The sequence below is a fragment of the Panthera onca genome, chromosome E1, assembly GCF_046562875.1.
Source record: "Panthera onca isolate mPanOnc1 chromosome E1, mPanOnc1 haplotype 2, whole genome shotgun sequence".
Classification (NCBI taxonomy): Eukaryota; Metazoa; Chordata; class Mammalia; order Carnivora; family Felidae; genus Panthera; species Panthera onca.
In genome coordinates this window covers 51339034-51366159 of record NC_138352.1, presented here as the reverse complement: position 1 = coordinate 51366159, position 27126 = coordinate 51339034, and the positions used below count along the sequence as shown (strand labels likewise).

Genomic DNA, 27126 nt, shown 5'->3' with positions numbered 1-27126 from the left:
CTGTGAATCATGCCCTGAGCCAAAGTTGGACGCTTAACCGACTGAGCCACCCAGGCGCACCAAACTCATTCACTGTCTTAAATGCAAGCTTGAAAAATGAAGAATGCAGAATTGGTGCATTCTGAAGAATTTTGAATTGATAGTTCCATTAACTGATGGGGTTCATAATGTCGGGTCCACGGACTCAAAATTCTGATAGAATTCAGGGGTATGTAAAATCAGATGGGAAAAACATTACGTCTTTATTTTCACTAACCTATAACTGAAGTTTAGCATTTCCTTCAGTTATGAAAGTTTTGAACAACTGTTATTTTGAGAGGGGGATCATACGCTTCACGAGACTGACACACAAAAATTTTGAGAACCCCAGATTACTAGTTCAGATTCCAGAAACAGTTTCTGTTGATTCATTTAAATTTTTTTTTTTCAACGTTTTTTATTTATTTTTGGGACAGAGAGAGACAGAGCATGAACGGGGGAGGGGCAGAGAGAGAGGGAGACACAGAATCGGAAACAGGCTCCAGGCTCCGAGCCATCAGCCCAGAGCCTGACGCGGGGCTCGAACTCACGGACCGCGAGATCGTGACCTGGCTGAAGTCGGACGCTTAACCGACTGCGCCACCCAGGCGCCCCGATTCATTTATAAGGGTAATTCTTACGAGAGATATCTTGTTCCAGGTAAACGCATAAGGAATTTGACAATTTGGGAATTAAATTAGTTGCTCAGGCAGCCATTTTGATTATAGGCACTATGGTGTGTGATACCTGAGCTTCAGTTTTTTCTTTCTTTGAAATAGAGGGTCCTAAATATTGAAAGATACTTTTTTAAAAATTTTTTATTTTATTTCGTTTTTGTTTTGTTCTTATTTTAATTCCAGTTAACATACTGTGTTATATTAGTTTCAAGTGTACAATACAGTGATTCAACAGTTTGATACATCACCCTGTGCTCATCACAGGTGCACGTCTTAATCCCCGTCACCTATATCACTCCCTCCCCTCCCCTCTGGTAGCCTTCAGTTTGTTCAAAAGAGATAATTTTTTATAAGCTCCTAAATTAGCACCTGCCACATGGTAAATGCTCAGTGGTAACTGCCGCCATTGTTTGGAGCAGCATATCATTTATCTGATGACAGATCACAGCGAAGTCCACTTTCCATCCTATGGAATTTGGCACTATTATAATTAAATTGGCCTTTCCTTTTCTTATCAGTTGCTTATTAGTTGGCCTAAAAATCTCATTCACCGATCTATAAAAAGATTTATATCTGACACCTTTAAAGCATCGTATCTTCTTTCTCAAGGCCATTTTATAAATTTTATCTGGTTTCTATTTTGGAAGGTTCACCATTTGTAAGAAGCAATTGCAGTATTGATATTAGCATTTATTATCACTTTTTTGGGGGTTAAAATTAAAGTACTGTATACATATAGCTAGTATACTGCAAGTTTTGGATGAAAATATAGTTGTGTTTCTTATTTTTCCAATTAATTGCTAAAGCAGCTACCTATCCTTATTTGTTCTAAGTCCAGTATTTCCTTCTGGAAGACACTCCCCTCTCCTGAATTCCCTCAAAACAGCAAGCTTACTCAGGCTAAATGCATAAGGTCTTCTAGCCACCTATGTAATGAGCCGCTGGCACTTTGCCACACTGGGTTTCTCTGCACAGTATGAGGGAACTTTGTTCTCTGTTGCTCTGATGATGCCATATCCTTCCGTGGTCTGGTGGCCCTCAGCTGTAGGCTTTTTAGTTTTCTCTTGCATTTCTTCCACCCAGTTTTGTGTCAGTAGGATTGGGTCTGGGGGGGAAAGGGTTCCACCTGCAGCCTCACACTGTGCTAGAATCAGCCTCCCTTCCTGTTTCATCATGTAATGGTATTTTCCTTCTGTTTAGAGCTGTTTCTGTCTACGGTAGTCAGAACCTAAAGTTTGCCCAGATTTGGGGATGAAATGACCCTAGGTAGGAATAGGTTCATAGTTAAGAAGACTGGTCATCCCTAGCAGGAGTAACTCCAGTAATTGGAAATATGTGTCTGGATTGATTTCCATCAAGGAATATAGGGTATAGTCTGTGGAGTCAGGATTAGAGTAGGAGGCCCAGTTTGTAAGATTGTAAACCATCTGGATAAAGACTGTTAAAAGGGTAGAAGTGGTCTGTGGGAGCTTGCTAAACCAGCATTTTCTGGTAGGGGAACAAGGGTCTTCACTAGGTTTTTCTAAATTTATTTATTTTGATTAATGTTTTAATTTAGCAACTTTAAAATATGTTTTTCATTTTATTTTATTTATTTTTGAGAGAGACAAAGTATGAGCTGGGGAGGTGCAGAGAGAGAGGGAGGCACAGAATCCGAAGCAGGCTCCAGGCTCTGAGCTGCCAGCACAGAGCCTGACGCTGGGCTCGAACTCACGGACCATGAGATCATGACCTGAGCTGAAGTCGGACGCTCAACCAACAGAGCCACCCAGGCGGCCCTCATTTTATTTATTTTAGAGAGAGAGAGAGAAAGCGTGAGCCGGGGAGAGGGGCAGAGGGAGAAAGAGAATCTCAAGCAGGCTCCATGCTCAGTGTAGAGCCTGATGTGAGGGTCAGTCCCACAACCATGGGGTCATGACCTGAACCTAAATTGAGTTGGATGCGTAACTGACTGAGCCACCTAGGTGCCCCAAACATTTTTTTAAATCATTTTTTTTTGCGGGGGTGGGTGCTTGGGTGGCTCAGTTGGTTAAGCACCCGACTGTGGCTCAGGCCATGATCTCACAGTTTGTGAGTTCAAGCCCCACATCAGGCTCTGTGCTGATAGCTCGGAGCCTGGAGTCTACTTCCAATTCTGTGTCTCCTCTCTTTCTCTCTCAAAAATAAATAAATATTAAAACGATTGAAAAATAATATTTTTTTTGACTAAACGATACATTCAAATGTACAAAAATCCAGTACATAGGAAAGAGCAGACGTGAAAAGTCTACTCCACTCTATCCCCCTGGCCACTTGCTTCCCTTCCCCCAGTTGTACCTATTCTTTAGGTATCCTTTCTATTAGGCACTTTTTTATTAAGTTTGTTCACTAAGCAGTCTTGTCGGAAAGAGTCTCTTGAATGGTTAATCTGAATCTTTTAGGCACGGAAAAGGAACATATCCCTTTGTAAATAAGTAAATTGACTCTCTGGTTTATATACTTAGCTCATGTGGTTTGGTTACACGAGTCACATTTTGAGAAGCTGATCGACCCTTGAATACAATGACACTTCGTGATTTTCTCTTTTCCTTTTTTTCCTTTTTGGATCCACAAAGTTAAGGACTGGACTCATTCATCATGGGATGTTTAGTAGGTGGCCAACAACTAGTTTCTATATGTTACTATGTTTTAGCAGTCTCTGATGTCTGTGTATTTCTCTTCTGGTAATGAACTTTGTGAGAAGGAAGTATAATTTATCCTTTTAGTTAATTACAGATGTCACCGTGTACATTTGGAAAATTAGTTGTTATGTTTACTGTTTGGAGAGCTGAATCTCTAGCCAGTCATTCAAATGGTGAATGTTAAACAAGACAGAGAAGAAAAGTGAGCACTTTGTAATGACCTTATACTTGGGTCATACTCAGTGATGCATGGGGTCAGACTTCTTCAGAGTCTGACCCTAGCTTTTTTTTTTAGTTTGAGGCACTTTTTATTTTAGAAGGTAAGGAACTCTCAGTTGCTAGTGAAAGATAATGTAACTGAAAATCATATTAATCCTTATTGATTCATCTCCTCTCTTAGGCTTGAAAGAGAAGATAGTGAGGAGCTTTGAAGTCTCTCCAGATGGGTCCTTCTTGCTGATAAATGGTGTTGCTGGATATCTTCATTTGCTGTCAATGAAGGTGAATGCTTATTGGTGGTTGCTTGTTCTTTTAGGATAAGACATTAGTGGAGGGATGGTCTTGAATCATCTCAAGCAGAGGGCAACAGTAGGACTTGGGGAGAACTTTTGACTATAGGGAAAAACAAAGTCAAATAGTTATAACAAAACAGACCTACATTGTTTTTATTCCCAGTGTGATTCTTCTGTGTACCTCCTAACAATTTGATAAGTAATGTTGTTTTTTCAGACTAAAGAACTGATTGGCAGCATGAAAATTAATGGAAGGGTTGCAGCATCCACGTTCTCTTCAGATAGTAAGAGAATGTATGCCTCTTCAGGTGGGTTAATTGACATGATCATCTAAAGCTTTTTTGAAGCTTTGGATATGTTTCATTTCAGATTTAACCAAAAACAGTGCTTGATTTTAGACTTTTTTATGTTAGTAAGAAAGTAATTTTTTATTTTTAGGATTTGTCATTACCATTTGCCTTTTTTAAAAAAAAATAATTTTTTTTTTAACGTTTATTTTTGAGAGTGAGAGAGACAGCGTGTGAACAGGGGAGAAGCAGAGAGAGAGGGAGACACAGAATCTGAAGCAGGCTCCAGGCTCTGAGCCGTCAGCAGAGCACAGAGCCTGATGCAGGGCTCCAGCTCACAAATCATGACCTGAGCTGAAGTTGGCCGCTTAAATGACTGAACCACCCAGGCGCCCCCCATTTGCCTTCTTATTTACTGACTAGTGATAGTGAAGGGCTACACATTTAACATGCTAACATGTTAACGGTGAGGGGCCGGGACTCCTGGGTGGCTCAGTAGGTTAAGCATCCGACTCTTGATTTCGGCTCAGGTCACGATTTCACGGTTCATGCTGACATTGCAGAGCCTGCTTGGGGTTCTGTCTGTCCCCGTCTTTGCTTGTTCCCCGCTTGCACTCACACGCTTGCGCTCTCTCTCTCTCTCTCTCTCAAAATAAATAAACAAAATAGGGGCTAACCATATTTAATCATGTTAACATGTTTGGGGAGAAGATGGGAAGAAAACGCTTACTTAAAAAATGATTCATTCTCAGACTCCCTTTCTTTTTGAAAGTTACTTACAATCCTCACCTTTTTTCTTTTAACAGTACATTTTCACTTGGGTAATGTCTTGAATGTTCTTCATAATTGATTGAAAACAATTCAGAGCTCACCCTCTGACATTTCTGTGGTACAGTTGGCCAGTTGTCAGTCATCCTTGACAGACTCTAATCTTGCACTTTCCTGCTCTTCTGCCTTTCTGATCATCCTGTGCCTTTTTGGACTCTTGCTCCCTTTCCCACAGAATCTTGGGGCCATCCTAATCTCAGTGTAGCTCGTGCTGCTGGGTAGGGGGAGGCATCAGGGTGGTTGTGTCAGTACTTACTCTGCAATCTCTGTGGGGCCTTTTTGCAGAATTTTTGCTATACCTCAGCTAAGAGCACTTGATAATATAGCATTAGTTTTGTTGTTTTTTTGAGGTGTAATGTGACCTATAACATTAAATTAGTCAGGTGTGCAGCATAATGATTTGATACTTGTATATGTTGCAAAATGATGACCACATTGTCTGGTTATCTGTCACCACACATAGTTAATTTTTTTCTTGTGATGAGAACTTTTAAGATCTACTCTCAGCAGCTTTCAAATAGGTAGTTCTGTGTTATTAACTATAGTCACCATGCTGTAAAGTACATCTACTTGACTTACAACTGGATTAAAAAGTTTTAAAAGCTTTTTTTAAAAAAAGGATTAACATTGGCATTAACTTTTGTTTAATTTTTGTTCTGTTTCTTTTTTCCTTTTTTTTTTTTTAATTTATTGTCTGATAACATGCAGTGCAGTATTAGTTTCAGGAATAGAATTCAGTGATTCATCACCTACATACAACACCTGCTGCTCATCACAACAAGTGCTCTCCTTAGTACCCAGCACCCATCTAGCCCATCCCCCAGCCACCTCCCTCTATCAACCCATAGTTCTCTGTCATTAAGAGTCTCTTGTGGTTTGTTTCCCTCTCTTCTTCCTCCCCCTTCCCATATGTTTATCTGTTTTGTTTCTTAAATTCCACATGAGTGAAATCAGATGGTATTTGTTTTTCTCCTATTGACTTATTTCACTTAGCATAATACCCTAACTCCATTCACGTCATTGTAAATGGCAAGATTTCATTCTTTTTGATGGCTGAGTGATAGTCCAGTATGTGTGTGTATGTGTATGTATGTATATGCGCGCGCACACACACACACACACACACACACACACACACCCCATATCTTTATTCATCAGTCAGTGGACATTTGGGCTCTCTCCATAGTTTGGCTATTGATAATGCTCCTATAAACATTAGGGGGTGTGTGCACCCCTTCGAATCTGTATTTTTGTATCCTTTGGGTAAATACCTAATAGTACAGTTGTTGGATTGTAGGGTAATTCTATTTTTAGTTTCTTGAGGAACCTCCATACTGTTTTCCAGAGTGGCCACAGCAGTTTGCATTCCCACCAACAGTGTAAGAGGGTTCCCCTTTCTCTGCATCCTTGCCAACATCTGTTGTTTCCTGCATTGTTAATTTTAGCCATTCTGACAGGCGTGAGGTGATATTTTGTGGTTTTCATTTGTATTTCCATCATGATGAGTGATGTTGAGCATGTTTTCATGTGTCTGTTAGCCATCTGGATGTCTTCTTTGGCAAGGTGTATATTCATGTTTTCTGCCATGTTCTGGTTTTGTCCTAGAATCAAACTTTCACAAAGTTGAGTTACTCACATTTGTATTTTTTTAATCAACTATTGTAATAGATTTCATGAGAGGTAAGGAATAAATACTGGTTCAGAGTGATGTTCCTAATGTAATGGCCCTTGGATCCTGAGGGGCCAGAGTCGGGGAGAAGAGGTGGAGGGTCAGAGATACTGAAATTTGGTATGTGAATTAGGTGCAGATGTGAAGTATTTACAAAATTGGTCATGATGGTGGAGGTCTTATTTTCTATAACAAAGGTCCTGTAAAAGCAGGGGGACGAGTAATCAAAAGTCCAGCTTTGGTAACATCTAGATGACCTTTCTGCCATCATTCCCTTCTCTTCCCATTTTAGTGTGTTGCTAGCTGGGCTAATCTGTAAATGCTTTCCTTTATCGTAACATTACTGTACAGGCAAACACAAAGAATTTCATGTTTGACCTTGTTCAGTTTTTCCAAATATATTTTATTACTGCTTAATCTAAACCTTTATGCCAGCCTGGAAAATCTTTGTCAAGGAAATATTTGAAACAGTGAGATTAATTGAATTCTCATTGGGAGGAGAAGAGTATAGAAAAGTGAACTTTAGCACAATATCCGCAGGAAAGACAGAGATGAAATGGGTGAGTGAGGAGACACTTTTGAGATGAATGTAGGATCATTATACAAATCTGTAAATGGGGAGCCTGGGTGGCTTAGTCAGTTGAGCATCTGACTTCCGACTTGGGTCATGATCTTGCGGTTTGTGGGTTCAAGCCCCCATTGGGCTCTCTGCTGTCAGTGCGGAGTCTGCTTTGGATCCTCTGTCCCCCTCTCCCCATGCTCCTCCCCCTCCCTCTCAAAAATAAATAAAGATTAAAAAAAAAATCTGTAAATGGGTATGAAGAAGACAGTGATCATCAGTATTGTGCTTATAGGAGAGAGAAAAAAGAATAAGGACTGATTTTGGCAATAGTCCTTTCTTTTTATTTTTTGAAGTTTATTTATTTTTTTTAGTAATTCCTTTACCCAGTGTGGGGCTCAGAACCATGATCCCTGAGATCAAGAGTTGCATGATCTTCTGACAGCCAGCCAGGTGCCCCGATGGTCATTTCTATCATGAAAATATTTGTGTTCTTTTCAGGTTTAACATCCTCCTTGATCTTACCCACATTCTTCTTTCTCTAAACTATTTGTGCTTATTGCTCACAGTTAGCGTGTTAGCATTTCTTATCATTTAAGTGACTTGGTAATAGATATGCTGTATGTATCATAAATTATAAATTTCTTGTGGTCTGGATCAGTTTATTTTCCGCTTTCTCTGTCATTGCCATCATCATCAGTTTGATATATTAATCAACTTACCCTACAAATAGGTGCTCTGCCTATTGATGGATATTGGAACTTATGATGATAAGTATTTTGTTTTTTGTTATTTTAAGTTTTTTTGCTCTAATAACTCATCTGAGTGAAATGTAGAAGTTCTGTCTGAAAGCTCAACTCAAGCCAAGAGTTTGTGGTTTTCACTCTAAACTTAAAGATACTGTTTATTAATGGCTATTTGAGGATGCATTTTCTACATGTAGAAATGTATACAAGGAATCCTTTTAGGTCAGTTTTCTAGACCTAGGACATTTATAGGGAGTTTTTGTTTGTAGTCTCTTGTACTGTTAAAGTGGGGCAAAGAGGGGGCGCCTGGGTGGCTCAGTCAGTTAAGCATCTTGACTTCAGCTCAGGTCATGATCTCACAGTTCATGAGTTCGAGCCCCGCATTGGGCTCTGTGCTGACAGCTTAGAGCCTGGAGCCTGCTTCAAATTCTACGTCTCCCTCTCTCTCTGCTCCTCCGCTGCTCATGCTCTGTTTGTCTCTCCTTCAAAAATAAATAAAAACATTTAAAAAAAATAAAAAAAAAATAAAGTGTGGCTAAGAATGAATGGTCAGTTCACTTGGCTTTCAAGTTTAAAGCAACATTAACCAAACCCTTTTGGCTCTTTCTTTCAGGCGATGGGGAAGTGTATGTTTGGGATGTGAACTCTAGAAAGTGCCTTAACAGATTCGTTGATGAAGGCAGTTTATATGGATTAAGCATTGCCACATCTAGGAATGGACAGTATGTGGCTTGTGGGTAGGTAAAGAGAGGTTCTTATAACCTTAATCCCATTGTACTAATGAGAAAATATTAAAGAATTGAATATACTGCATGATGCTTAAGTGGTTTTGTTTATAAACTGTTCAGTAATAGAAAATCAGTAGACCCAGTTTTTTTTGCATTCTTAATGCAGTATTTAGTAATGGTGGTTATAGCACTACTTTATATCATTGTAGTTTTTCTTATATTTGAAATATTCATTTGATCACATCAAGTTTTCTTGCTGTTTTAGTTTTCTTGCCATTGACAAGGATACAGAACAAGTTAAATTTGAAGCTACTTAAGGCATAGTTTGTTTTTTTTTTAAATTTTTTGTTTAATCTTTATTTATTTTTGAGAGAGAGACAGCGTGTGAGCAGGGGAGGGGCAGAGAGAGAGGGAGACAAGAATGCGAAGCAGGCTCCAGGCTCCGAGCTGTCAGCACAGAGCCTGATGCGGGGCTTGAACTCACAAACTGAGAACATGACCTGAGCTGAAGTCAGACGCTCAAGCTACTGAGCCACCCAGGCGCCCCTTAAGGCATAGTTTTCTTTGTCTGGCTAGTGGTATAAAGCAAATATATGTTCCTTAGAAATACTGTTTGTTAATATCGTAGACACCTCGAAAATACTACCTAGAGCATGCTATTGTATTATCATTGGGAAAAAAATGGTTATTACACTCGGGAAAAGATGACGCTATTCTCCTACTTGATTCTAAAGCTGCGTGGTGGGAGGAGGCATTGGATACATCTTACCTGTGTTTCTAAATCATCTTACCTACCAAACCACTCATTAGCACCTGTAACTTTAGAGCTTCCAACAGTGGATTTTTATGACTTTCTTAGACTGGACACCACTTCAGTCAAATCCTTCCTGAGTGAGAGATGAAGCGGGTCTTACCATCTGGAAGCACAGCATATTCCCCATTCTTTTTTCACTTCATTCCCTTCAGGGTTAAAATTGGGGAACATGCCCACCACCATTTGAAAATTGGTTACCTTTGGGGCCTGGAGGAAGGGAAAGTGGGACCATGCTGTGGAGCTTGGAGACCCAGCCGAAATAAAGCCTTAGAGGAAGGCCCCTCCCTGTCCTGTGTTCTCCCTGGTCACCACCCCTGTGGCACCTGTAGGGAGGGCTGTCTCAGTGTGAGCCCAGCATTTGTGCAGAGTGTGTGCACTGTGGCAGCAGTCGTGGTAAGCACAACTTCTGGGAATGAAGCTCCTTTAAAGCGAAGACTAGCATTGTCAAAATACTAATTTTGAGTAATTTTAAGCAGAACTGCCCAGAAATGATCTTCACTTAAATTTGTGAAGTTAGTGTTTTTCTGATCCTTGCCTTTTTTTTTCTCTTTTCAAATTTTTATCTAAATTCTAGTTAGCGTACAGTGTAACATTGGTTTCAGGAGTAGAATTCAGTGATTGATCACTTACATACAGTGCCCAGTGCTCATCACAAGTGCCCTCCTCAGTGCCAATCACCTGTCTAGCCCATCCCCCACCCACCTCTCTCCATCAGCCCTCAGTTTGTTGTGTGTCTTTAAGAGTCTGATGGTTTAGGGCACCTGGGTGGCTTAGTTAAGCGTCTGACTCTTTATTTCGTTTCAAGTCATGATGTCACAGTTCATGATTTTGAGCCTGTGTCGGGTTCTGTGCTGGCAGTATGGAGCCTGCTTGGAATCCTCTCTCTCCCCCTCTCCCCGCCCCCTCTCCCCCCCCATTTGCTGTCTCTCTCTCCAAAAAAAAAAAAAAAGTTCCTTCATGGTTTGTTTCCCTCTCTCTTTTCCCCCCTCCCATATCTATTTTGTTTCTTAAATTCCACGTGAGTGAAATCATACGGTATTTGTCTTTCCCTGATTGACTTACTTCGCTTAGCATTATACACTCTAGCTCCATTCACGTCATTGCAAATGGCAACATTTCATTCCTTTTAATGGCTGAGTAATACTTGATTATATATATGAATATACACACATACATGTACATACACTACACATATTTTTTTTTTAATGTTTTATTTTATACATAGAGAGCGAGCAAGTGAGAGAGTGAGCACGCAGGGGAGGGGCAGAGAGACAGGGACAGAGGATCCGAAGCAGGCTCTCTGGCTCTGCACTGACAGCAGAGAGCCCGATGCAGGGCTTGAACTTGCACACTGTGAGATCATGACCTGACCTGTGACCTTAAGCCGAAGTCGGATGCTTAGCCAGCTGAGCCACCCAGGTGCCCCACACCACATCTTGTTACTCCATTTATCAGTTGATGGACATTTGGGCTGTGTCCATAGTTTGGCTACTGTTGATAATGCTGCTGTAAACATTGTGGTGCGTGTGCCCCTTCGAAAAAGCACACCTGTATCCCGTGGATAAATGCCTAGTAGTGCAATTGCTGGGTCGTAGGGTAGTTCTGTTTTTTAACTTTCTGAAGAACCTCCATACTGTTCTCCAGAGTTTGCCTCTCTTTTTTGAATCACTTTTATCATTTTATTCATTGGGCCCTTTGAAGGACCCAAATAGGAAAAGTCTAATACTAGTTTAAACTGATTTGAGTTGCCCTCAGTGTAATGGAACTCTGATGTGCTTGGTCCAAGAACATAATTAGGTTGTTATTGTTATACTTGTAAAGCAGGGCCTTAATCTTAGAGGAATTTCTGGAGTTATTAGGGAGGTTGGGGAAGAGTTACTGGTGGTGGAGAAGCCAGAGGCAGGAGAGGCAGAGCCCCACTGGTGAGGTGTTGGCTCCCTTTCTCTCCTTTTCTCCTCCCCTTTCTTCCCATCTCTCTGCCTCTCTTCTCCTCTCTCTGCCCTCTCCCGCCCTCTCCCTCCTCCTGCTGTACTGGTGTGAAACTCCTCTGTCTTGGCTCCTGCTGTTAGGAATTAACTCCTTTGATCTAAAAACTCATCTGTTTGTATCTGTTAATTCTTCTCATTCAGTGTCCTGACAGAAAGTAGATGCTTTCTTTGCTTTGCAGTTTTGCTCTGACAGAGCAGTAGGAAAGCTGAGTATGCTGTAAATAGAGATCACTTTTCACTTATATTACTGTTTTTTATGGCATTTGTTCCTGTAAGGAATGCTATATACTTTTAGAAAATTTGATGTTAATTCACACAGAACATCATTGTTAGAATGTACTTGGGACATCTCTGGACTGTCCTTCATTCTATAGACAGGGACTGATGCTCTGAAGCGTTCTGTCAGAGATCACTGAAAACATGGACAGAGTGGGGTCTGGAGGCCTGTGGTCTTACTTTTTCAGGTGCAGTGCCTCTCTCACTCCACTGGGTGGAATCTGTGGTTAAATCGTACCTTTGCTGCATCTTCTGTAAATGCAGTAGTGTTCTGTGACTTCCTAGCTGGTCTGGAAGTCCATCAGTAAAAAAAAGAAATAGACATATGAACGTCCTCTATGTACAAAGCACTGTATATTGAAGAATGGGAAAGAGGTGTGACAGCCCTTTGTGTGCAGAGGTCCTTATGACCTCACCAAATTCAAATGACCTCATAATGTGACTTGGAGAATCTCCTTTGTTTTATTTTATTTTCTGTGCTTACCATGAGGAAATTGGCAATGTCTCCTGTTGCAGCTGTGGCACAGATCGCTAGCTTAGGCTCCTGCCTTTGCTTGGGGTGCAAGCTACAAACCACTTTGGGGTCTTTGCATTTTGAGAATTTTAGGCGAACGCTATAGAAATATGTACTTTTGTATTTTCAGATCAAAGTCCTATCAGGTGATTAGAGATTTGTTGATTCTACTCTTCATCAACTTCTTATAAATATACAAAATTGTCTTTTTATTATGGTTCCCATTTAAGTAATTTCAAACTTTGAATAATAATTAGAATAAAAAGATCGAGCACGAGCAGGAGAGGGAGAGAGAGAGAATCCCCAGCAGGCTCCGTGCTGTCAGCACACAGCCCAACATGGGGCTTGAACTCATAGACCATGAGGTCATGACCTCATGAAATCAAGAGTCAGATGCTTAACCAACTGAGCCACCCAGGGGTCCCTTACTTGCAAATGTTTTCCCAGCATTTACCATGTGCCAAGAATTGTTGTTTTCCATATGTTATTATACACGTATGTATGTGCGTGTATGTTAACTATACACATATATGTGTGTGTACATATATTTTTCATACGTAAACTATTTCTCATTTTCTACTTCACAGTATAGGTCCTACTGTCACCACTTTACAGGTGGAGAAGGGCGAGGTACTGGGAGTTAAATTACTTGGTTAAGGTCACACAAATAGTAAGTGGTAGAGCCAACATTACAACCCACATCTGGCTACAAAGCCTGAGCTCTTAACCATGCTGCTGCCTTTTTTTAAAGGTGTACCTCTCTGTGTTCATGTTTTTAAATATATGAAGGTACAATTACTGGGAGTTCTGCTAATTAAGAAATCTCACAAGAAGAACATTTACAGTCCAGTTTGTCTTGTGTATGAATCCTTTTGTGCCAATATATAATCCCTTTGGAAAGTCGGCTTCAACCATTCGGTGCTTCAGCTTTTACATAGCTTTATCTTTTATCTCTTTAAGTCTCTAAATGACCTTGGCTTGCTATTTCTCCTACTTAAATCTGGATTTTAAACCCTTAGCTTAAGACTTGCTTCAGGATTTTTGTGATTTCAGTAACCTCTCTGGGTTTGAAGAATGTGGGAGCTAGTCTTCTGTAACTTAAAGCTAAATAAACAAAAGTTTTTCTTTCATCTTTGTATGGTAGTCTGATCCTGCATGTCCATCATGGTAGCCACTAGCCACATGTGGCTTGTTCAATTTAAATTAATTAAAATAAAAGTTTGTTCCTTTGTGACGCTAGCCACATTTTAAGTGTTCAGTAGCTGTGTGCATCTAGTGGCTTCCATCTAGGACAGTGCAGATACAGAGCATTCCCACCATCACAGAAAGGTGTAGACAGTGCGAGTCCAATCTAGTCATTTGAGCAGTAAGGAAACTGAGGCCTAAGAGTTGGGAATTTTAGTTTTGTTTATTGGTTGTTACTCATTAAACTGATTATTGGCAGAGCTGGATCTGGAACGCAGCTTGTCTGGTTCCCAGTTCAGTGTTCTTTCCACGCTGCCACTCCCCAGATATTTGGATTTTATATTTAAAAAATACTGGATAATTCAGGACTCCACAAAAATACGAAATTCATTAGGTTTTAGGGCCTGGAGTTAATAGTTCTCTTATTTTAACATTCCCATTGAACATATGAAGTGGGTTTCATTTTACTTCATCTAGAGAATCTTCAAGCCATAGATGTTTTACAATGTGAGGAAAACCTGTTTTATTCGATGATGTGTTTCTGCCTTGGTTTTCTCATTTATAAAAACATTTACCATTTAGCTAGGGATTGTGAGGTAGTTAGTGGTCCCATGGTGGGGACACATGTATCCATGTACATCATGAGTCATCAAGAGGTCTGCAGTTGAGATGGTATTTCTTAAGAGTGTAAGGAATACGGGTGCTTGGTAGGCTTAGTTGTTAAGCATCGGACTTTGGCTCAGGTCATGATCTCATGGTTCATGAGTTTGAGTCCCACATTGGGTGAGCTCAAGCCCTGCTTCTCTCTCTCTCTCTCTCTCTCTCTCTCTCTCTCTCTCTCTGCCCCTTATTCACTTGTGCTTTCTCTCTCTCTCTCTCTCTCTGTTTCTCAAAAAATAAAAGACTGTAAGGAATGGTGAGGGCTGTTGTAAGGGCCATCAGGAGAGGTGTCATTGTAGGTATTGGCACTCCAGCTAAGCACTTGAGGGCCAGGTAGGGTTCAGAGAAAGGCACGGCAGGAAGTAGAAAGGAAGGGTGTGGAGGTGAGAAAGTTCCGGTTTGGATTCTGAGTGGAGTGCAGATGGATGACTCCTGAGGGCTTAGGCCACAAAGGAAAGCAGGAAGGGGACAACTTTTACCCTGTGTCGAAGAGTGTGGACATTATATTGAGTGGAAAGAGCAACCACCAAGGGTTTTTCCATAGAGGAGAATTGTGGTCACATCTGAATTTTAGGGTTTGAAGTAGATAATTCCCATGACAGCCTTTAGGGGGGCAGCAGAGATACAGGGAGCCTTGAAGTCATTGACATAACCTGGGTGGGGCCATCACTGGGGACAGTGGGAGCGGGAATATGGGAGAGACAGGAAGTGATGTTTGTGATGTATGTCATAGCTGCTTAGAAAATTGGGGTGGGAGAGAAGCAGTGACACTCTCAGGCTGCAGGCCTGAGTGGCCAGAAGAGTAGACTTGTCATTGTATGAGGAGGAGGAGGAGTGGTGTCGGGAGAGGTGCATTCATGTCTACAGGCAGGTAGAAGTGTGGTGTGGCGTAAAGATGCTGATTTGGATGTGATAGGAGATGGGTGGCCCGTGGCCATAAATAAGGTGAGTGAGACATTAGAGGCAGGTGGCAAAGAGAACCTTGGGGTAAGAGTCCGTGGAGAAGGGTAACTGAGAATGAGACTAAACTCGGTAGAGTTCAGTCTTAGAGAATTCAACAGAGGAGAGCATTTGAGTTCTGTATTCAACCTGTTTGCTTTAAGTTCTGTAGGACATCCTTGGCTAAGGTGTCCCCCTAGTTGTGACCATTAAACTGTCTCCAGACATTGCCAAGTGTCCCCCCAGGGGCAGAACTGTTCCTGGTTGATAACTACTGTTCTACCTTACGATATCTTCTTGCTCATAATATTTATTTGTGGCCCCCGTGTGCCCTTTCTATGTGTCTTTTTTTTTTCTTTAATGTTTATTTAGCTTTAAGAGAGAGAGAGCAGGGGAGAAGCAGAGAGAGAGAGAGAGAGAGAGACAGACAGACAGACAGAGGATCCGAAGCGGGCTCTGTGCTGACGGCAGAGAACCTGACGTGGGGCTCGAACTCATGAACCTTGAGACCATGACCTGAGCCGAAGTCAGACGCTTAACCGACTGAGCCACCCAGGCGCCTGTGTCTTTTAGCTTTTTTTTTTTTTTTTTTTTTTAATTTTTTTTTAACGTTTTATTTTATTTTTGAGACAGAGAGAGACAGAGCATGAACGGGGGAGGAGCAGAGAGAGAGGGAAACACAGAATCTGAAACAGGCTCCAGGCTCTGAGCTGTCAGCACAGAGCCCGACGCGGGGCTCGAACTCACAGACCGTGAGATCATGACCTGAGCTGAAGTCGGAAGCTTAACCGACCAAGCCACCCAGGCGCCCCTGTGTCTTTTAGCTTTGACACCAACTACCACTACCACCATCACCGTCCCAGTCCTAATTCATAAGACAAACATTGATCTGGCTAATTGCCACCATTCCTGTTTGTGGAGATTTTTGTGGGCCAGGACTCTGTGGTTGCTGATCTGCTAATGGGTTTACTGTCCCTGATTCAGGAACTTGCTTCTGCTCTGGTTGTGTGTGACTTGCCAGTCAGCTATGGTTGTGGGTGGAAGGATAATTATCAGGTCTGTTTCTTTAGTTACGAGTTCGGGGGTAAGCTAGTAAGCATGCTTATTTCTCTGTTTGTTCCTGTTCTCCTCCTTATCTGTGATACCTTGTTCTGTTCTGTTCTGTTTTGTTTTTTCACTTCATGTCTGCCTTCCCCAGCCTAAGTCCTTTGTCTTCCACAAAACTTCATTTGGCTGCAGCTTCACCTCATGCTGATTTTTCCTTTCTTCGAGGTTCTGGGTCACATATAGAGCTTAGTGTGCTGTGTTATATCCTCTTGTATTTCTGGCTATTTTATGCACGTATATTTTTTTCTGGGATAAATTCCTTTTGATATTCTGTATTCCTGTATTGCATACTGTTGGACACACAGTTCTCATTCAGTAAATACCACCCACTCTCAGTGGCATATTAGAATTAGTTATGGTCTTTGAGCAGAAATACCACTATAAGTAAGTTTCCATACATCAGAATGGTTAACATGTGCCACTTTTGTTCCATCAATTTAAGCAATAGTCAAATAAGAATGAATAGGCATTGTATAAGGAGCCTCTGATGTTCATGACGGTAAGATTTGATCTAAAGTTGATATTTAGAAGAGAGCCGTATGGATTATAACTTTTTGTCCTTAATTAAGGTGGATTTAGCTGTAAATTAGTTTTCAGCAAATAAGAGATTTGGTGTAAAATAAGTACAGTGAATAGACATTTTGATCCCAGCCAAAAATACAAATAAGGAGAAGAGGAAATTTGTCTTAGTTTGGGTTGCCATTGTAAAGACCCCCATAGACTAGGTTAGCAGAAATTTATTTCTTCTATTCCTGGGGATGGGGAGTCTAAGGTCAGGGTACCACTGTCACTGGCTTCTGGTGAAGACCCTGTCCCAGGTTGCAGATTGTCGACTTCTTGTTGTGTCCTCGCATGGAAAGAGGGAGAGAGCCTCTGGGGTCTCTTTTAGGAGGGCTCTGATCCCATTCACGAGGGCTTCACCGACATGCCCTAATCGCCTCCCTCAGGCCCCACCTCCTAATAAAATAAGGTTTCATCATAGGAATTTTGGTGGGGCACAAATATTCAGTCCATAACAAAATTAAATCAAGGATGTATGTGGTGTCTCTTGAGTGGTTAGCATGGACTACACACGGTTAGCTCTACCGAAAGCGTTCTTAGGATCAAGTGAGAAAATGTGTATGTAAGGAATTTGAAGACTCGAAAGCACTACCATTCTGTTTGTGTGGTTGGCTGTCGTTTCAGGCTACAGAACATGTGTGAACTGAATTGGTCTTGTTCATGCATCGTATCTGGTTCAGTGTAGGCAGTCGGTACACGTCTGGTAGGAATGAGAACACACTTCGTGGAATGCGTGTGTGTTACTCTTGTGACTTAATGTGTCACTCTTGTGACTTAATTCATCTTTCGAGTTTGTGTTGCATTTGCTGATAAAGTTTGAATTAAGTATCTATGTATTGCAAGTCCTTTATCCTTGTTCCTTATAAGTGGTGCCCATAGCAGGAGGTAGTCTGAACACTGAGGTCAAAACTTTTCCTGAAAGTTCTTGTCTCGGAGTGCCTCGGTGGCTCAGTTGGTCAAGTGTCCAGCTCTTGATTTCGGCTCAGGTCATGATGTTACAGTTTGTGAGTTTGAGCCCTGAGTCAGGCTCTGCGCTGACAGTACGGAGCATGCTTGGGATTCTCTCTCCCCCTCTCTCTGCCCCTGCCCGGCTCTTGTTCTCTCTCACGCTTGCTCTCTCAAAGCAAATAAATAAACTTTTTTAAAAAATCTTAAAAAAAAAAGTTCTTGTCTGTGAAATGATTCTGTTAATGGTAAGGTTGTCAGGATTTACTTTTTTTATAAATTTTTTTGTTTTAACATTTATTTATTTTTGAGAGACAGAGGCAGAGCATGAGCAGGGGAAGGGGAGAGAGAGAGAGAGATACAGAATCTGAAGCAGGCTCCAGGCTCTGAGCTGTTTGTTAGCACAGAGCCCGACACGAGGCTCAAATTCACAAACTGCAAGACCATGACCTGAGCCGAAGTCGGACGCTCAACCGACTGAGCCACCCAGGCACCCCGTCAGGATTTACTTTTTATGAGTATTGGGTGTAATTTGTTGCCGGTAAATATTTCTGTAAACTCAGAGTGCACATATTCCCAGGGGAGTAGAACGAAGAGACCTGCTGTTACAGCTGCTACTCGGCCGTTTTGACGGTTCCCACAAATATGATAGAAGGAAAAAGAAAGGCGCTCTAAATAGGGGAAGGACAGCTCTCAGGCACACTTCCGCATGTTAGGTTGGCCATACACACTGTGGGAGTGGCAGGCTTAGTCTCTCTTGTTCACCTCTGCACTTAATTCTGGTGCCTGGCCTAAAGGTGACATTCAGTGAGTATTTATTGAAGGAATGAATAATGGAGAGTCTGTGCTTTCTTGGGTTTTCTAGCTCGTAGTTGAAAAGCTGTCAGACTTAACAAGAGTTTAGGAAGGCTGCAGTAGAACCGGTAGAATGGGTCTAGTTTTTGCCTGGGAGGTACTCTTCAGCCCTGGTCCCTTTGTAACACAGGACCATACGATTCCTGCAAAAACCAGTTTGTGCGGTTCAATCTGTATTGATTTAGGTTGTGAAAGCCCTTCTGCTTGTTTTTTAATCTGTCGTATTCCCTTTTCTCTTTGCAGTTCTAATTGTGGAGTGGTAAACATATACAATCAAGATTCTTGTCTCCAAGAAACAAACCCAAAGCCGATAAAAGCTATAATGAACTTGGTTACAGGCGTTACTTCTCTGACCTTCAATCCTACTACAGAAATCTTGGCAGTTGCTTCAGAAGAAATGAAAGAAGCAGTCAGATTGGTAATATGTCTTTACCTTTAAAAACATTATTGATAATCTTAAAATGTAAGTTGAAGGCATGGAAGGATGGGAGGAAAGGGGCATGTTGGGTTATTTTAAAAAGAGTAGCTTCTTTTGATGTAGACATTACTAGTATTGTGGCTTTTGGGTGTGGTTGTAGAAATGATGCACAGTAGCCACCAAATTTGTACTAAGGAACGTATTTGAGGCAAATTCTTCATGTTTCTACAGTTTTCTTTCCTTATCTCTGCTTTTTAAAGCGTGATTTTCTTAGATTTTGAAAATAAACTGAGCTTGAAAATAAATTATGTAAAAAGATTGCAGTTTAAAGGGCTCAGTACTACTTGTGAATATGCCTCTGTGCCAGGAGTCCCCAGGACCTTCTCCAGGTTTGGTGATTTACTAGGACTCCCAGAACTCCGTATATGGTCTTATTCACAGTGAAGAGTTATTACGGGGAAAGGATACACAGCGAAACCAGCCAAGGGAAGGGTGCATGGGGCAGTCTGGAGGAAGCCAGGCACAGACTTCCAAGAGTCCTCTCTTAGTGGAGTCACACACGACACGTTTAATTCCTCCGACAAGTTGTGTCCACATGTGTTTGGTGTTTTCTTCCGGGAAGTCCCTCATTAGGGACTTCGTGCCCAAGGTTTTTATTGCTGGTTGATCACGTAGCTACACTCTGCCTAGCATGTACCCAGATTCTAGGCTCCCGGAAGGAAAGACAGGTGTTGAGCAGAAACCGCATTATACAAATGCTTGAGGCCTGGTGAGCCATCCTTATCACTTAGGGAAAATGTCGCATCAGTGTAGGGAAACTGTTTACCAGTCAAGTTCCCAGACATGATCTAAGAGCCGTCCGTGCGAGCATGCCTTCCTGAGGATAGCAGCCTCGGGTCTGTGTTAACTCTTTTCTGCCCCACCTCAGAGCCCATTTTAAATGTCATCGCGTCTCTGTGAAGTTTCCTACTCTTCAGGCAGAACCAGTTTCTTTATTCATTTCACAGTTATTTGCTCTAGGCCCCAGGTAGACAGATGGCACAGAGCTTTGAATGGCAGCACTGGCTTGTGTTGTTACGTGTATGCTATCGCGTTATAAGCACTTTGCAGAAACTATTATTTTTACCTTGTTGACTTAGCAAAGCTTCGACCAAGTGTAATAGCGTATAGTTTCCAAAGGTTTATAAAGACTTCTCAAAAAAATGTTGAGCCAAATAACAGTCCTCAGAGGATTAACTCCCCCAAAGTCAGCAGCTAGTAAAGGGCAGAACTGTGCTTCTGGATTCTCCGTTCTTCGTAGAACTTTTGTGGTTTTCCATCTGAAATCCTCTGACCCCTAGAATGTGTGCAGAACTTGAGATGGCAAGTGGGGCAAGGAGGAGGCCAAGCTCTGCCTGTATCACATAGAGCAGCTCTGCTCTGATCTGTGCTGTATATTGGCATTCTGCATAAGATTTTCTTGGAAGGAAGAAAGAATTCTGTTGGAAAAGAGTGAAAAAATACAGCACTGTGTTTTATTGCCTCTGTGTCGAATGAATTGTTTGATAAATGAGAAGGTTCTAATTCAAGTCAGCTTTAAAATCCCCACTCCTCTAATGGGAGTGGTGGTCTAGCACACATTAACCTTTTATCATTTTAATGGTAGTAAATTGTTTTTAGAAAACCATGGGATCTATCTCCTGTTGACATAATATATTCTGCAAGACGCCTAGTAGTTAGTTCTGCCTAGTTTGCTTCAGTGATCATGGCAACATTTATGGTTCTTTACTGTGGCAAAATCACACAAGGAATTCATTAGTAACAGCCAAATCCCATTTTTTAAATGGTAGTCAACCATAATATCTAATGGAAAGTAGCCAGGCATAGCAGCTTCAGAATGCCTCGGTGAAACAGCGTTAGTATCATTAAATGCAGTCTCTTATAATGATCCAAACAGTTCTGTTATCCCAGCACAAAGCAGTGAATATAAATCTAAGCCATTGCACCAGTAAGAGACACAGAAGTTAAATTGTTATTGCATCTACAATCTTTGATGTAGTAGAAAGTTGTGGAACTGGTTATCCATTAAATTAAGGATGACTGAGCTTTTCACTTGTTGAATTTTGTTACTGGGGCCCTTAAATGTGATGACAGAAATGGTGTTGGAGGTAAAGGGAACTTTCTGAGGTAAAGAGGTTGGGTTTTTATGGGCTTTTTCTTCATTAACAGTTCACCTATAGTTTTGGATACAAGGGCCGTAAAGAGAGGTTAGAACACAGCTGACGTCTAAGCATGTGGGTGGGAGCCATTGGTCTGAGAAGAAAGTGCTAATGCAGTGAGAGAGTCTACTGGGGGACCTCACAGATACATACATGTGAGTCTCTTAGGAGACTGTTGTAAACGTGGTTTTGCTCCTCAGAATCAAGTCAATACAGGAGATAAAATATAAAAATACATTGTTGATAGGTTGGTGTTTGTCCTCCATTGGAAAAACACACGGTCCTCTTGTGTGAAGTCATGGCCACTGTATACGGTTGTGTAGGCTTTTTGTTGCCTGAGGGCACCGCATCTAAGGCGACACCGTTTACATCTTAAACTTTATTAAGAGTGTGTGTTTACCATAGTATTTCTGGCACTCTCTTCTCTTTATTTAGCTACAAAAATAAACAGCTCCCGTCTGGTGGAAATGAGCTTTAAAAAATTGATATGTGTCTTGTGCCCCAATTTTTGCCCCACAGTGAGCTCCCTGTTTGTAATAACGAGTTGACTTAAGTATGAAGTTACATTGAATCCAAATTAGGAGACTGTTTTTTCCAATTTAGGTTAGAAAATAAAAAGCATGATTTAATATAATTATCTTTAAGAAGTCATTCAAATACAATGGAATACTACCTGGCAATGAGAAGGAATGAAATCATGCCATTTGCAGCAATGTGGATGGAACTGGAGGGTATTCTGCTGAGTGAAATAAGTCAGTCAGAGAAAAACAGATATCCTGTGTTTTCACTCATATGTGGATCTTGAGAAACTTAACAGAAGATCATGGGGGAAGGGAAGGGGAAAAAATAGTTACAAACAGAGGGAGGGAGGCAAACCATAAGAGACTCTTAAATACAGAGAACAAACTGAGGGTTGATGGGGATGGGGGGAGAGCAGAAAGCGGGTGATGGGCACTGAGGAGGGCACTTGTTGGGATGAGCGCTGGCTGTTGTATGTAAGCCAATTTGACAATGAATTATATTTAAAAAAAAGTCATTGAAGTAGAAAGGTTGGTTCTGGTGTATTTTATTTTGGAAGAGTCACAAAAGACTTCAAAGTCCTGCCAGCAAAGTTAATGAGCAAGTGTCTGGAGCACGGTTTAAAAGTACCAGGTGACACATAGGATGGAGACCAAAGTTAGGTATAGGACAGTTCTGTTCTTGGCGCTCGTAGGAAGTAGTTACTTCCTGATTTGCTCCTGTGATGCCTTGGATCACCTGTTCAAAGTTGGTGCGTGCCTAGAGGATGCAGACTTACAGTGGCCTAAGCAAAATGCAATTGAGAAGCCAGACCGCTTATCAAAAATGCATGTAATTTCCACATTTCCAAACTAAGAGTAAAAAGATTTTGCAATGTTCATATTGTGGCTCCTCTCCTAAAATAACTAGTCTGCTTTAAGTTGTTGTTGTTCTTTTTAAATATATTTTTCAAGGAACCTATGTAAAGAGTGGTGTTTAAGAAGTTTACAAGTTCGGATCAAGTCTGCCAGCTTCTTAGCTTTAATGGGTCAAGACCACTTCTCATTAGTACTAATGCCTGTGCATTGATGCCGTGCTGTGCAGGCAGAACCTGGTTCCTGGGAAAGTTGAGAATATTTGAAATTGCTTGGAGATCCGCAGTAAGCTTTACTTTCTTGACAAAATGGTCAATAGGTGTATACCAGAAGGAATAGGGCCTAATAAGTGACTCACTGAAACCTGTTCCACAGACAGATGTGTACATCACTGGGTTTTACCTGGGGCTCGTCTACGAAATCACCTTGTTTGGACGGTTTAAAGCCTCATTTAAAAGTGTGGAGGATGACAGACTGCCAAAGGGAAATAGCTGAGTGAGGGCTCTCCACACATACTGGGACACTAAGGTCCTCTATTTGTTGGAAGAGCTGGAGAATCTTTGAAAGTGAGAGTTGTTAAAATCCTAGTGTACTTCGGGTAACTGCTTCCATGCTGGGGTTTTATTTACCCACAAATCGAGTGAGGACTGGTTGCATCGATCTTGGACTTGGCTCATTTTCCCAACAGTGGAGTCTCTTGGAGAAAGAGACAGTGCCCCTCCTCATGTTTAGGCCTGGTGGTGAGCGTTTCATCTCTCTTTAAATCAGAACACAGTTTTCACTTGACAAACCAGGTTTCCATGATTTTGTCTTCCGTGAGGGGAGATTGGAAAAGGCAGAGAATATATCATAAAGCAGAAAAGTAAAGTATGGAAAATAGATTATATGATACTGGAAGAATTTGTACGGCTTTGCTGGGCTTCAGTTACATAAAATCAGACTCTTTGTAACATTTAAAGTATCTGTTCCCTGTGACCAAATTTGAGTATTGTTTACTGTGGTCATTAAGTTAGAACATTATTGAGTACTGCTATTGACTTTTTACTTCAGTGTATTCATTTATTTAGTCAGCAAACATTGGAATCTGGCAGGCGCCATGCTAGATGGTGCATTAGAAGCATCAAAGAAATGCTTTCTTCTCTTCCCTCCCTTCCCTCTAGGTTAATAGCACATTGAAAACCAAATTTTAATTTCAGAACACTCTGCTCCATTACGAGAGTTGTACATCATGTGTACTACAATCAAAATGAACTTTTTGTTCCAGCAAACAGGTAGAATGAAGACTAAAATTTAAGAAAGAAGAGTTTGCAGTTGTTGTGATTTAAAGCTTCATATTATTTCCTACAGGTGCACCTTCCTTCCTGTACGGTATTTTCAAACTTCCCAGTCATTAAAAAGAAGACAGTCTCTCTTGTTCATACCATGGATTTTTCTCCCAGAAGTGGGTACTTTGCCTTGGGGAATGAAAAAGGCAAAGCCCTGATATATAGGTGGGTGTTATTTATGTTTAAACGTCAGAAATACCCATAACGTTCTTTTGAAAGTATGAAGAGATACTCTTGTTACATTCCCAGTTCTCCACTTAACACGCAGTGTCTTAATCAACTACAATGATAAATTATTAATTGTAGAGTGTTTAGCCTGACTGTCCTCTTCATTATCTAACAAAATGCATTTCTCTACCATAAAATGTGACTAGAAGAAAAGTTCACCTGAGGATTTATTTATTAATTAAAAATAACTTTATTTATTTATTTGGGAGTAGTCAAGAGTAGCCACTTTAGTTTTTAATTTTTTTTTTAAGCGTATTTATTTATTTTGAGAGAGGACAAGCAGGGGACGGGCACAGAGGATCCCAAGCAGACTCCATGCTGTCAGCACAGAGCCTGATGAGACTCAAACTCCCCAGCCGTGAGATCACGACCTGAGCTGAAATCAAAAGTTAGTTGCTTAACCGATTGAGCCACCCAGGCACCCCCAGTGTAGCCACTTTAATAATATTGTGGCTTTCTTGGTGCCTTATGTCTAGATGGACCTTTGTTGATCTGTTAATTCACTACCTACTTCACTTGATATAAGTGATTTTTTTTTTTTTTTTGAAAAAGGTGCTGCTTTCTCTGTAGCTGTGAGCTGTAAATAAGAATGTCAGCCACAGAGATGTCTAAAAGTTACATTCTGTCCAGGTTCTTTTCTGCACTCAACTCACTTGGTTATAAGGCGGGAACAAATAAAATCTAACTGCACAGTTGCTAGAAGATGCAGGTGACAAGGTGGCTCTTCTGGGGTTGCTGACAAGCTGGAAGCTAGTGGCTTCCATCACAGCCCCCTGTCCCTTCTCCCTTGTGTTGGTGGCAAATGTGTGTAGGAGCCTGTGTTTATGTTTGTATGCTTTAGGGAAGGCCTGCTTTCACAGACCTGGAATCTGGTTTGAAGAAGAGAAATGTAAATCAGTTTTAAGGAGATAGTTGTGAAGAGAGGTTATGGCAAAGAGTAATGGGGTCTCAAGTTCTGTTCAGAAAGGAAGATGGTTACACATTCCATCATTCCACCATTGGAATGGTTGGTACATTCCATCATTCTCGCTTGCAGTCGTTTTTGGGGTGATTGTTTCAGTTTGGGTTTTCAAGAATGCAGATTCCTACTGCACTTACAGATTCTCTCCTAAAACTTTGGTTTATCTAATTGTATTTTCTTTTCTGAAGTTTAAGCACCGGAGGCCATTCACATTTTATCCAGAGCATTGCTGAGTGGGGAGACTGTTTCTAGCAAGTGTGTGGGACTGACAACCTTTGTGTTGGGTGTGGCTGGTCAGGTATTTCAAAGACTCCCAATTCGATGCTTTGGAGCAAGCTTGATGCTTTTAGTAAAACCTGAGGTAGTAGCCTTAGGATCCTTCAGAATGTCACATTGAGGAGTCTTAACCTAGCTGCCTGGTGAGAATGATTATGAATACATTGTTTACCCCCCAAAAATGCTTCTTCAAGTGCCATTCTGTGATCTGATTGACCATACTCTGGGTAATCACAAAGTTGTTTGTTTAGATGATTTGTCTTTTACTTTTTCAGGTTGCACCATTACTCAGACTTCTAAAGAGATTATATGAAGTAAGAAAATCCTTTTTGATTGATTCTTCAGGTTTTAAGGTTACACTCGTTGCTGTCAGTTGGCAGAGGGGACCACATGAGCTGACCTTTGTTTCCTTGCCCCAGGGTTGCTGTATCTTTAGATAGGGGAGCGGGATGGAAGTAGATCAGGAGCAGCGCAGTTGGACCTGAACCTTCCCTGGGAATTTTTATCCCAAATCACAACAGTCTGGTTCTCTCTTTCTGAGGTCAGATCTCTAATATACTGTTCAGTAGTGGTCATCAAAATTGTTATTACTGAACATTTAATCCACAAAGGCTAGACGTAATAGTGAGAGATGACGATCTTCACATATAATTGTAACTTCCATGAGCTCACACCCTCTTATTTTGTATGTGTTTCTTGAGAAATTAAAAGTGGCCTGCCCTGTGGCTAGTTGGTGGAAGCTTGTCACAGAGCTAGTTAGTGGCTGGTCATTAATTTTGCTGCCTAGTATTTCAAACAGTAAGACGTGCTTCCCTTTCCATGGCTTGATCTTTGATGTGGAAATATAGTAGTTCTGAGGTTGAGCTTTGCAGTTGGCCTGTTCCTCACAATTGACTAAGTTGGTCTTCTCTGAGATTCTTCCATGTTGAGGAGACTGGGAGTGCGTATCGCTTTACTGTTGAGCAAAACAGCCAAGAGGGGAAAACAGTCTAGGTTTCCTGCCTGCCCAAACTGTATAGCCAGCACATGTTTGTTGATGACCAGCAGCTATGAATCAAATGTATAATTTCTTCTGTTCTTTTCTCAGATCCAGTTGAGCCAGAAGAGAAGCCGTCTTGATCTTCCCAGAAACTTTCTGAATGTGTGATAATATATGGCTAATGATTTACTGAGCCAGCTGTATTATTTAAGTTAACAGAAACGTCTTAATAAACACATAGCAACTTTTGTTTGAAAACAAGTGTAAGTTGTTCTTCCCTTCCTACCTACACACAAGCACACTGACTTGGATGCATTTCTTTTCAGACCACACAGAGATTGGAAACACCTGTCTGCAGCCAGAAATAACACAGACAGATACTCTATTTCACAGTTTACCCTACTTAAGATTTCCCCCTTTCCCAGCATAGAGCTCTCCATGCTAAGCGAGGTTCTGATGAGCGATGGAGGTCAGTTGGCTTGACATGAGAGCAGTGAGGGCTCATGGGATTAATTTTGAACTTGCAAGTTTTCTTGGAAAGGTGATGATGGAAATGAGATTTTCCTGGGCTTGGTACTTCAAGTGGTTGTCATTGTTATTTGCGGGAGAGGGTCACATAAAAGCCTGGTACTTGTGTCCTACTGATTAGCCACTCCATTCCCTGGAAGTATTTTTTGTCTGTCTATTCAAAAACATTTTTTGGTTTATTTATTTATTTTGAAAGAGAGTGTTTGGGGGAGAGGCAGAGAGAGGGAGAGAGAGAATCTCGAGCAGGCTCTGCACTGTCAGCGCAGAGCCCGATGTGGGGCATGATCCCACAAACTGCAAGATTGTGACCTG

The 27126-nt window shown here is 41.2% G+C and overlaps 1 protein-coding gene across 2 annotated transcripts in view; it reads left to right on the top strand.

The window, feature by feature from the left end:
- Nucleotides 1-26547, top strand: part of UTP18 (UTP18 small subunit processome component) — a 42605-nt gene extending 16058 nt beyond the window's left edge. The window contains exons 8-14 of one of the 2 annotated variants that reach the window (XM_060646440.2): nucleotides 3756-3856; nucleotides 4085-4175; nucleotides 8570-8693; nucleotides 18772-18946; nucleotides 23865-24007; nucleotides 25583-25621; nucleotides 26395-26547. In XM_060646440.2, coding sequence (XP_060502423.2) covers nucleotides 3756-3856; nucleotides 4085-4175; nucleotides 8570-8693; nucleotides 18772-18946; nucleotides 23865-24007; nucleotides 25583-25607 — 659 coding nt within the window. In that variant the 3' untranslated portion in view covers nucleotides 25608-25621; nucleotides 26395-26547. The remainder of the gene's footprint in view (nucleotides 1-3755; nucleotides 3857-4084; nucleotides 4176-8569; nucleotides 8694-18771; nucleotides 18947-23864; nucleotides 24008-25582; nucleotides 25622-26394) is intronic. The other variant, XM_060646441.2, reaches the window with a different exon arrangement.
- The last annotated feature ends 579 nt before the right edge of the window (nucleotides 26548-27126 follow it).